The sequence below is a fragment of the Lontra canadensis genome, unplaced genomic scaffold (assembly GCF_010015895.1).
Source record: "Lontra canadensis isolate GAN:19392208 unplaced genomic scaffold, GSC_riverotter_1.0 scaffold32, whole genome shotgun sequence".
In the NCBI taxonomy this organism is placed as follows: Eukaryota; Metazoa; Chordata; class Mammalia; order Carnivora; family Mustelidae; genus Lontra; species Lontra canadensis.
The window spans coordinates 20,481,355-20,493,523 of NW_022631026.1; the positions used below are offsets into that span (position 1 = coordinate 20,481,355).

Below are 12,169 nucleotides of genomic sequence, written 5' to 3' on the forward strand. Positions count from 1 at the left end.
CCTGCAGAGGTCCAGAATCCTAGAAATCACAGGGCCTCAAGAGTATCTCCAGCCTCCTTCGCTTCCCATAGAAGGGCCTCCAGGCCCAGAAAAAGGCAGTGACACAGCCCGAACCAGAGCCCAGGTCTTCTGACTCTCATTCTCATAGAATGGTCTAGGGACAGACAGCCTGGGGCAGTGGAAAGAAAACCACCTTTGAACAGAAAATATTCTTACTCTAGAATTTAGAGCATTACACATATGAAGGACTCAAAAAGTCTGCTGGTTGAATGGATAAATGTTTGAGGGATGGCGAATGATGCGTGAAGGGCTCCAGGAGTACTGATGAGTTCAGGTGGGTAGGATCAGGGAAGGCTTTACTGAGGGGGTAACTTTTGAGATGGGCTTTGATGGAAGAGTAGAAGCCCATCAGGAAGGAGAAGAGCATGCAGAAATGCCGCTGTGACCTCCAAAAGACTGTGGACACCAATTCTGCATGCAAGTTTGGGCCCAGACCCTGCTCAAAACTCACCTCTCTCCTCCAGGCCTCTGCATGATGCACGGGACAAGGGGAGCTAGCAATTTAATAAATCCTAAAATTCAACTAGGTCAGAGAAGAAATAACCTCCTAATCGAACATTCCATTTGCTAGGTATAAAAACTGAGGCTCAGAACGCTGGCACGCCTTCACGAAGGCCCTACCGCAGACTCCGGAAGACTAGGGCCAGTAATCTAAATTTGGCCCACCACCTGTTTTTATAGATAAAGTTTTATTGGAACACAGCCACACCCATTCATTTACATATTGTCTTTGACTGCTGCCTCGATATCATGGCAAAGCTGAGTCGTTGCAAGAGGCCATATGGATGGACTAGGAAATCTAAAATATTTACTATCTATAAATATTTACAGAAAAAGTTTGCCAACTCCTGTCCTATAGCAAGGTAGTGGCAAGAGCTGGGATGGGAGCCAGGCCTCTGACTCCTGGTTGGGTGCTCTTTAATTCAGGGCATGCTTGCCCCTCGGGGCCCATGCTGTCCCCCTGTCTCGCTGCCTGCAGGCTGAGATTTCAGGCACCCAGGCTCTGGACAGGCTCAACTCCAGGACACATGGTATGGCCAACAGGGAACACCTGGGCTGGCCACAGTTACTCCCATGACACAGAAGGGTTTCTTGTTGGAAGCAGTTCAGCCCCTCTGGGGGGAGTCTGACAAGGAGATGCCAGCATGGGCCTGCTTCTCCTCCATGGGCAAAACAGAAAGAGCCAGAGAGTGTGAAGTGTGGGACTCGTGCCAGCCAGATGCCCGAGTTAGAGACACAGCCTTTCAAGCACACAGAGGAGGACTGGTGTGTCCAGCCATCTGTTGAGATGGCCAAGTCCACTGTAAATTGCACCACAGAATTACTTTCTCTGTGCCAGACTGTCCCTGGTGGATTCGTTTAATTAAAACCCCACCAGATCCAATCTGTTAGAAGTTCTGAGTTCACACATGTCCCGGCCAATTGGTCAGAAGGATGCAGACAGGCCACAGGCCTGGGCCACGGCCACCTGGTACAGCAACTGTCCTATGATAGAGCCCAGAAGCCCCAGGTCAGCGCACTTGAGGACAAGCGGGGTTGCTGTCCTGCTGTGTGACCCTGCCCCTTGATGGCCTCAGGCTCTCTTCCTCCTCCCTGTCTCCACACCCTTCTCCTCTCCGGCTCATTGGCTCATTGGCGATGCCTCCCCTCCTGAAATGACTCATTCAACAGGGAGTCATTAAAGGCCAGAAATGCCAGCCATGTCCCAAGCACTCTGTGGGGTGTGGGGAAAAGGGTAGTAACAAAAGACACAAAAATCCTTGCCCTCAAGGAGCTCCCAGTTGAAGCCCACAAAGGCAAGAACATCCCACACACTGTATATCTACTCTTTCCTCCCTCCTTCCTCCTTCCTTCCCTCCCCTCCCATCTCCCCTCCTTAACTCAGTTGAGGCCTGAGCACTTGACAATGGGACAGACGCTTCTTTGGCATGTCCCTCCCCTACTCAGGAGCTCTCAACAGCTCCTCAGCTCCTCGATGCCGCATCAAGTTAGGATTTGAACTCTAGCACCTACTGTTCAAAGCCCCTCACAACTTAGCCCTTGCTCTCCTTACCGACCTACACTGCTCAAGTGAACTTCTCTGCTCCAAGAAATTCAGGGGTTTAGCAAAATTCATCACTCTCTACTTATAAAAGTGATAGATATTTGTAGAAATTATACAATATATAAGCACAAATTAAAATGAATCACGATCCCATGATTCAAAGATAAACTCTCTGAGCCTTTTAGTATGTTTCTCTCCAGCTTCTCTTCCTCCGTGTGTGTAGATGCATTTGCTACATTTATCTGTTTAGCAGGACATTCCGTTATATGTACAGTGTTGGATCCTGCCATTCTTCCTGAACATTCTATGGTGGTTTTCTGTGTCATTATGACACTCCTGAAGAGTATATTTAGTGGCTGTACAATATTCCGCCACATAAATATACCTTAATATGTTTAGCCAAACCTTATTGGTGAACATTCGGACTGTTTACAATTTGTCACAATGACAATGCTGCTATAAACATCCTTGTTCAGAAATCTTTGTTCTCATCTCTGGTTCTTTTCCCAGCCGAGATTCCTCGAAGTGGCACTGCAGGGTCACGGGGCAGACACATTGCTAAGGTTCTTGATGCGTATCATCTCAGGAAGCTGCCTTCCCTGAGAATCTATACCCGCACCCCCCCACCCTCCCCCACCCCTCCGCTTTGTGCAAATGGCCACTAGCCTGAGACGGGTATATTTTCTCCACCCTTCCCCCGGGTCACGTGTCTTCTCACATTATGTCTTTGCTTCAGCAGCTCCCCTCTGTCAAAACCCTGCATTTCCCATCCCTCTTTCAGAGCTCAGGGCAAAGGCCACCTCCTCCAGAAAGCCCCTCCGGATAGCCCAGCCCAAGTTCTCCACCTCTAGACCTCCTTCAGCCCCTGTCTTAAATTCTTCCTAAGAGAATTGCCACTGAGGCCATGCATTTGAACAATGTGTGTGATGCTAATAGCCTCTTCTCTGGACAGGACATTGACGTTTCCAAGGTGCTTCCACTGAGATGTTTCATCTGATTCACTTCACATACAAAGCATTTTGAGGTCAAGGATCAGGGTTTGATCACCTGGGTCTGCTTACCCTGACCCCATAGCCCACCTCAGGTCTAGGCCAACCTCAAGCTAGCACCTGATTTAATGGTGTTTGACAACAGCCTTTACTATTCCTTGGTCCACCAGAACAGATTTTAGGATGTTTCCCTCTGCAGTGAGGACTGACTGGGACAGAAGGCCCTGGATGCCAGTCCTGGCTCTGTTAGTGATGCGATGTCCTGGTCCCTGTCCCTCTCGGGGCCTCAGTCTACTCATCCATAATAGTGGTGGGTTGAACTACGTAGTCTTGCGCCCTCCAGGGCTGATCGGCCCTGCAGCCCCAAGCACCCAGAGCAGCTCTGGGGTGCCTCCGAGGGCCCCCATGCAAAGCCAGCCTCTGGGATAGGCCAGAGGGAGCTGGCCGCGGAGGCAGGCCTGGCTCCAGGCCAGGCTGTGTCTGCAAACACTGACCTTGGCTGCCGCAGGGATTTTCCATGACACCAGCACCCTCCCCCTTAGCTCCCCCTAATCCCACGTGGGCCTGGGGAGGGTGGGGGATGGGAGTGGTAGGGGCTATTGTACTCCAGGGGACCCTGAATCATAGCAGTGAGGTCCATGTGGATGGGGTAGAGCTAAAAGGGAGAGAGGAGAGAGCAGTGGGCCTCTACGTGCCAAACGTGGTTGGGAAAGCAGGGGTAGGGAGAGCACCTGCCAGTGGGGAATGGGGAGAAGAGCCGAAAGAGGAGCTGGGAAGATGGGAAAGAGGCCTTGGAAAGGGGGCAGGATGGAGGGAGGGAGGGTTCTGGGCTGCCAAGCTGTCCTTCCTGGGAGCGCTAGCATGGAGGGGACAAACTCCAGACCCAGTTGTGCACACTGGTCCCTCCCCCCAACCCAGGTCTGTGAGGCCCTGGTGGTTTCTCAGGCCTTACTCAGGCCTTGGCCAGGTCTAGGGCAGGGGGGATTCCTTCTGGTGTCCTGAAGCTGACCTCACTTTACAGGAGCCTGAGGCCACAAGAAGGACAGGAGTTGTGAGTCACTAAAGACCTTCCTGCCAAGGCCACCTCCCCCCCATCCCGCCCCGCTGGGTGTCTAAGGGGAGGCTCCTCTCCCGAACTCTGCACCCCAGACTTTGAAGCCTTCTGAACGGCATTTTCCGGCAGTGGATCCCATGAGGCTTTGCACTGAACGCTGAGGGGACTTGCCGTCCCCCTGGGAGCTCAGAGCCCTGCAGACTTTCTCTTTAGACCTGAGAGCAAAAAGGCGGGTGCTGCGGCCAGGTGGGGGGAGCAGAGTCTCCAGCACTAGGAAAGACCCCGGAGGTTTCTGGGAAAGGTGTTGTCAGAGCTGGACCATGAGGTTGGAGGAGAAGGCCTGCTTCTCCTCCCCTTCTCCCCCAGCCTGGCAGCCTCCTCCCTTCTTCCAAGGGCCTGGGCGATCCTGCCAGCTTCCTTCCGCCTCACCTCCTTTAACACACCAATTAGACTCCCCTGGAGCCTCCTGTCCCACTTCCTGCCTACACACTGCAGCCACCTCCAGACCAAGGGGGCGGCTCCCTGTCTGCCTCAGACCCTGAGGAGGCGGGGTGCTCAGTGGGCCTTTCTGAGGGAACCCAAGGGCTCAGTCCTGAATGCCCTCTGCAGGCCCCGCAGGAGCGCCCAGCTACCCTCTGGGGGCACCTGTGTCTTGCAGCTGGTCCCCTGGAGCTGCCTGTGTCTTCCTCAAACCACCGCCCCCACTTCTCTCTGGCTGCCCCACCAGGCCCAGGCAGGTCCAAGGGCAGACCCCCTCCCCGTGTCCACCTTTGCACAAACCCGGCTTGGCCCTGAGTTCACAGTCTTTGGGTGCCTCGGGCCACAGGTCTGATCCATCTTCCCTCAAGGCAAACATTAGCCTGGCTATTGCCCGTATTTACATTAGATAACTAGGTCTACAGGGAACCAGGAAACGGGATGCAGCCAAGCATTGCCAAGGACTGTGTGTTTCTAATCTACAGAAGGGGTGGGCCCGTCAGAGATGGAACATCTGAGACTCTCAAAGTCAGAGACCTAGAGAGAAGACCTTAGAGATCTTGATGCTACAGACAAGCAGGTCCCAAACCGTGTTCTAGGAACACATGTCCAGCTACCTGCACTGTAAAGAAAGCGCTCAAAGGTCAAATAAGTGGGAAACCTTAGCCCATTCCCCCAACTCTGACCCGCCTCGTGCCTTAGCCCGAGTGTGTCTCTGATAGAGTCAACACTTAAATCCAATGAAGACAAATCTCTTAAATTCAGCGTTCCTCCCATTTAATTGAACCCAGCAACCCTCCTCTCGTCCAACAGTTAGGAGCAGTCCATGGAACTGGTGTTCCAGGAAATCAACTTTGGGAAACACGAATCAGACTGCGGGTGCCGAAAGGAACTTTAAAGACCATCTCATCTTGATGTTCCCCCAAAATATTCATACACATAATTAATATTCATGGATGCTAATGCCCTAAGCATCCTAAGTCTGCCAACACCTCAAATGCCCACAGCAACTCTGTGAGGTCTGTGGGTCATGGTTCCCAACTTACAAAGAGGAGACCAAGGCCCTAGAAGATGAGCTACTTGCCCGCTCTGTGCGGTCACGTGCATCCCTAAACTGCTGAGATCCCCTGAAGAAAATAGAAATAATCTATTTTCAGTACTTTAAAAGCATAAGGGTAACTTAATTCAGTCTACAGATTCAGTTAGCCCATGCTAATCAGAAGTTCTGATTGGCAGGGCTGCTCTTAATTCATTTTCATGGGGAAAGAATGAATTCTTGCTTTCACAATTATCTATCCAGTGCCTGTTTTGTTCTATGCAGCAGCCACGTGGCACTGATCAACACCTCGTTCTTCATGAATAACATCTCTCAAAATGTAGATTCTACAAATGGGTGGGTTAATAGAAAGAAATCACAGAAGGGCATCCACAGCAGGGAAAACGATGGGAACCTTTTATCTTTCCCCTATCCTGCATGTCACAGAGGAGGGAGATTGAGGCCCAGGGAGGGTAAAGGACTTGCTCAAGACACCAAACTGGTTATGGCCAGGGTCAGGTCAGACGCCCAGATCTCCTGCCTCCGTAGCCCTGTGCTTTTTTTCTCTGCCCAAGGCTGTGGCCAGAGTTCTAGCTTTGTAGCCGACTAGGCCAGGGGTAAGAGGTCAGGCACTCAGACTAGGGGACATAGGAAGTCAGTGGGGAATGGCCAGCTGAACCCAGTCCAGCAAAGGCCATCACCAAGGATTCAGGCTAGCTATTTGTGCTTTGACTAGAAGGAAATTGGCCACCGAGAGAGAAAAATCCATTAAGGGGCAGGGGCTGGGCCCCTAACCCTCTGCATCTCCCCAGAAGACAGCTTTGGCCAGTTTCTGAGCTCCTTGGTGATATCAGGAGGAAAACAGAGAAACTGTGGCCCAGAGCTTCCTGCCTACCTCTCATTTTCCTGTTGCCCCAAATATCCATAATTCATATTCATGTCTGACCACATAATTAATTAATACGACTAGCCACCTGTCTTCCCCAGGTGAATTCTATGCCTCCAGCCAGGTTCCAGAACCATCTCTTAGCTGAGTTGCTTGCAAGTGGGTGCTGCTCGGCCCTTGTTGAATGAACAAGTCAACCTTGGTCACACTGAGCCACAGGGCAGAGGACAGAGCTTTGGGTTTGGAACTGAGGACCCTCGGGTATAGTCTCACTCTGCCATTCACTGGGTGTGTGACCTGGAGCAGCTCACTTTCCCTCTCTGGGCCTCTATGTCCTCATCTATACAACAGAAGGAGTGGGTCATAGGATCACGAAGCACTTTCCTGGCTCTAAGATCCCATATATCTGAGGATTCAGGGAGGGTGGCTGGGAGATGAGGGGAAAGGGACAGCCCAGGCCAGAGCTCTGAGAGGCAGTGGCTAGAGTCTTGTGGTTGGGCCATGAGTTCTGGCTGGTCAGTCCATCAGGTCCTGGGAGGGAGGGTTCTCAGGGACTCAGCCCCAGAACAGGGTGACACACAAGGACAGACAGAGCCCCTCGCCCAAAGCCTCACAGAGCTGGACAGCAAGGAGAAAGTGGAGACCACCTTTGGCCCCTCTCTCGTAAACCCACGCCCAATGTGGGCAAGGCCCAGGCAGGCGGCGGGCCTGCTGGCAGGCAGACAGGCCTTGCCAAACTCCCAGTTACTTCCCAGAAGTTCCTTGGCCCCCCGGGACTGGCTTTACCCCAGCTGGCACCCCTCCCAGCTGGGCGCCCACGTCAGCAGGTCCTCACAGCTCCCTTGCCCTTTCACCCAGTGACAAGGGAACAGCTGAAGGGACGGGAGCACGCTGACGTTGGGCCAGGTACTTGCAGACGCATCTGGTCTCCGGGGCACCGCACTCCTGTTGCTGCTTGTGTCACTTCCGGCTCGGGGCAGTGCCCAAGGATGAGGCTCCAAGGGGAGGGCTCTCCTCTCGGGGCCTCAGTTTCCCATCCTAGTCACCCTTCCTGCGTGATGGATGGGCTCTGAGGCTCTAGAATGAGTGATGAGTCAGAAAGTCTTAGAGGCCTTGGCCAACTCACAAGGCCTCTCCAGCCTTTTTCAGCTATAAAACAGAGATAGTCATAATAATGGCCTTGTGGAAGTTTTTCAGGATTAAAGTTTAAAATGTATCTGAAGGATAAGACCTTAAGCCTTAATCTGTGGTAGGGAGGGAGGATGGGCCTGGGGTGGGGGAGCCTCTGACCTCAAGGGTGAGGCACATCCAGCCTGGGGCCACCCTGGACGGGACAGAGGGTAGAGCTGTTGGGTAGAGCTCTGGCTGGATAAGACCCTTTGGGTAAGCCTGGCTGTGCTACTGCTTTGAACACCACCAGGGGGCAGGCAGGGGAAGGAGGAGGTGTCTCTTCCGGCTGGGAGCTGGGGAAAACACAGGGGCACTCAGGATGGGAGCCAGCAGAGGCAGGGAGGTCGCCATGTGCAGACAGGCCCAGGGGAAGAAGGTGGCCTCATGTCTGCTGGGACAGGGGCGGCACTCAGTCCAGGTCCCCTCTGCAGCTGGGGGACCTTGTGGGCAGCCGGCAGCCGTGGTGCACCAGGCCTGCAGACGCTGGGTTTCCCTAAAGGACAGCAGATCCAAGAGAAGTCAGAGACTTCCTCAGAGGGGGAGGTGGTGGTGACAGCGAGAGGGGGTCCTTCTCCTCTGTGTCACTGACCCCACAGAGGCAACCCTACCCCCAGACCACACTCTCAGGTCGCCTTTTCCTATGAAATCCCGTCACCACTGCTTCAACACAAACCCCGCAGTTTCTGAAATACCTGCCGCTCCGGTCTCCCCTTGCCCCCCTCCAACGGCGCTGTTCTCAGGCACCCAGGCTGGGTATAACAGCAGTAGCTCAAACCACTCCCTGTCCCCCGGAGTGCAGACAAGGCAAAAGAGGTCCAGAGAGGGAAATGGATTTGCCCAAGTTCACACAGGCAGTATGTGGTCAAGCCAGGGCTGGGCCTGAGCTACCCAGTCCCATCCACAGTGTTTCACCCTCCCCCACACCCAGGGCAGTGCCGGCCCCAGGGGACAGGAAAGGACAGGATGAGAAGCAGCTCTGGCTCAGGGCCTGCCCAGCTGTCGAGGTGAGTTGTGGTCTGGCTGCCGTGTCCGGGCTGGCGGGCACAATCTGTTCTCACCCTGCTGGGACGCAGACAGGCCAGGCATGGCGGCTCAACGGCTCAGCTCTCCAGGCCCCTGGCACAGAATGACACAGTCAACCAGCTCGGTGGCCTGGTAGGGAGCAGGGGAGCCCATTCTAAGTACATCCCACAGCCTCACACCCTCCAGGCAGCTATCCCCAGGTCTCCCTGAGGTTGAGGATTCAAATGGCCTTGGACTGTTAGAGATGCCAAGTTGACCAGAACTGAGCTGCCCCCCAGCCTGGAAAAGAAAGGGAAATCTGCCACTTCATTCATTGCTAATCATCGTGAGCCATTACTGAGCATTTGATATGTACCAGACTCCAGGCTTAGTGCATTATACACATTATCTCATTTATTTCTCCCAAAAAGCCCTGGGAGGCAGGTTCTACTTATTAGCCCCATTTTACACATGTGGAAACTAAGGCTCACAGAGGTTTTTAAAAAACAAAACAAAACCAAAAACAGTCCATGGCAGAGTCAGGAGTTGAATTCGGATCAGACATCAAAGCACAGGATATCCTACCTTGCTGTCCACATGTTTTGGGCATACTCCATGGGCGTGGCAGGCAATGGGAGGGGAAGCTTGCAAGAAGCATGACAAGGTACAGCCGTGCCCACCCTGCCACCCCAAGCCAGTGTTTAGTTGGGGGACATATGTAGTTGGGGGACCTAAGGGACAGAGCAGGGATGGTGGTAATATTGGCCCTGGGGTTCAAAGCTGAACATTCTCAGTGCCACTCAAAGCAGAGAAGATCCCTTCCAGTGAGGAATCCTGGACAGCTGCATGGAAAAAGCATTTGGTTACATTTTTTATAAGGCTTCGAGAGGAGGAAGAATTGGAAATCCCGCCAACCAGGATTATTTTTTTATAATAATCCTATTAATAAAAGTAATAAATATCTTAATAGCTTAGTGAAAAAAAGCAAGTCCAGGACCAGCAGACCTTATTTTACAAATGAGGAAACATGCTCAGAGAGGCTGAGTAATTAGCCCCAGGTCACACAGCTACTAATGACAGGGCCAGAACTTGTCCCTAGGGCTTCTGAGTTCCCATCTAGTGTCTTTCCCCTGCAGGTCTCCAGACACAACTCCTGACTTAAGGCCATCTGATGGTTGGCTCAGAGAGAGGCTTTGTTTCTGCCTGGCTCCGGGCTCAGTGAGGGCTTTGGGCAGTGTGGAGGAGACAGGGGGTTGTTTTGTCTGGCTGATGACAGTACCACCTGGAAGGACAGGCAAGTCCCCTGCTTTAACAAGGGCAATGTCACCTCTCCATGAGGACAGACCCTACTTCAGGGCCAGGCCCAGAGGATGACCCCAGGGCTCCAGATGGGGGGCTGATGCAGACCCTGGAGCATCATTCATCCAGCTAGTAGAGAGGCAATGTCCCCTTTGACCCCCAACATGGGTCGACCAGATGCCTCATGGAGACTGGAAGGCCCCAGTTGCCAGCTACCTCTCATAAGCTTTGGCTGGAAGCAGGGAAGTGATTAAGGAGCCATCCATGCCTCAGGTTCCCCCCCTCCACACTGAATCACGGGATATCCTACCTGCATCCTCTACAGTCAAGGAAACTGAGGCCCTGAGATGACAAGGAACAGGTCAAAAGCCCACAGACACTGAACTAGAACCCACGTTTCCCAAATGACCTGCCGGCACCCTTCACTCTCCCTGCTGCCTCCCTCAGCTCTATGTGTCATCTCCTTCTCTAGATTTAGAAAAGCTAGATCTTTGAAGCCAAACAGACTCTGGTTCAAAAATGGGCTGCTCTACTTCCAAAGGCTGTGACCTTGTAAAAGTCACTTAACCATGCCTGTTTCCTCCTTCCTTCCTACCTACCCTACGAGTAAACCAAGAGCATACGGGGTCAAGGATGCCACCTAAGTGTGTGCTGTCTTCTCTCCTGCTGGAAGGAGAGGTCCGAATCTGCAACGCCGGGGATGTGGAGGGCAGAGATGGGGGGGGGGGGGGGGGAGGGCAGGCTTTCTGGAAGAGCAGCCCCGCAGTGCAGTGCTTTCTCTCCTCTTCCCCTACCCTCCCCCAGGCTATGGCCACGCGGCGCCCAGCACCGATGGCGGCAAGGTGTTCTGCATGTTCTACGCACTGCTGGGCATCCCGCTCACGCTCGTCATGTTCCAGAGCCTGGGCGAGCGCATCAACACCTTCGTGAAGTACCTGCTGCACCGCGCCAAGAGGGGGCTAGGCATGCGGCGCGCCGACGTGTCCATGGCCAACATGGTGCTCATCGGCTTCTTCTCGTGCATCAGCACGCTGTGCATCGGCGCCGCCGCCTTCTCCTACTACGAGCACTGGACCTTCTTCCAGGCCTACTACTACTGCTTCATCACGCTCACCACCATCGGCTTCGGCGACTACGTAGCGCTGCAGAAGGACCAGGCGCTGCAGACGCAGCCGCAGTACGTGGCCTTCAGCTTCGTGTACATCCTCACGGGCCTCACGGTCATCGGCGCCTTCCTCAACCTCGTGGTGCTGCGCTTCATGACCATGAACGCCGAGGACGAGAAGCGCGATGCCGAGCACCGCGCGCTGCTCACGCGCAACGGGCAGGCGGGCGGGGGCGGCGGGGGCGGCGGGGGCGGGGGCGCGGGCGGCAGCGCGCACACCACGGACACCGCCTCATCCACGGCCGCGGCTGGCGGCGGCGGCGGCGGCTTCCGCAACGTGTACGCCGAGGTGCTGCACTTCCAGTCCATGTGCTCGTGCCTCTGGTACAAGAGCCGCGAGAAGCTGCAGTACTCCATCCCCATGATCATCCCGCGGGACCTCTCCACGTCCGACACGTGCGTGGAGCAGAGCCACTCGTCGCCCGGAGGGGGCGGCCGCTACAGCGACACGCCCTCACACCGCTGCCTGTGCAGCGGGGCGCAGCGCTCGGCCATCAGCTCCGTGTCCACGGGCCTGCACAGCCTGTCCACCTTCCGCGGCCTCATGAAGCGCAGGAGCTCCGTGTGAACGCCCCCACGGGGGCCTGGAGCACCTGGGAGTGGCGGGGGGCGGGGGTCGAGGAGCAACCGGGGTCCGGGAGGAGGCCCCATGGGGTTCCCCCCACACCCCTCACCACCTTCCCCCCGGCACCCCCATCTCCAACTGTGCCTGCTCGCGCACCAGCTGGCAGGAGCCCGGGCTCTGAGGATGTCTCGGGACATCGGCGCCCCGCAAATTCCAAGAAATGTGAAAGGTGGGGGGTAGGGGGTGGGGGAGGGAAGGCAGAAGCTGGGAGCCTCCCATCCCTCTGGAAATCTAAGGAGCTCCCCAGTTCTCAGAGGCCCTGCTGGTACCCAGACCACCCCCCACCGTCCTCCTCCATCCGGAGGGAACTTCGTGTTCCGTGTAAGTTTGCATCTCTATTTATACCTCTGTCCTGCCAGGTC

The 12,169-nt window shown here is 54.7% G+C and overlaps 1 protein-coding gene across 1 annotated transcript in view; it reads left to right on the forward strand.

The window, feature by feature from the left end:
* Window positions 1–11,812, forward strand: part of KCNK3 (potassium two pore domain channel subfamily K member 3) — a 35,558-nt gene extending 23,746 nt beyond the window's left edge. Inside the window, exon 2 of the mRNA XM_032867008.1 lies at window positions 10,822–11,812. Within this exon, the coding sequence (XP_032722899.1) occupies window positions 10,822–11,750 (929 nt within the window). The 3' untranslated portion in view covers window positions 11,751–11,812. The remainder of the gene's footprint in view (window positions 1–10,821) is intronic.
* The last annotated feature ends 357 nt before the right edge of the window (window positions 11,813–12,169 follow it).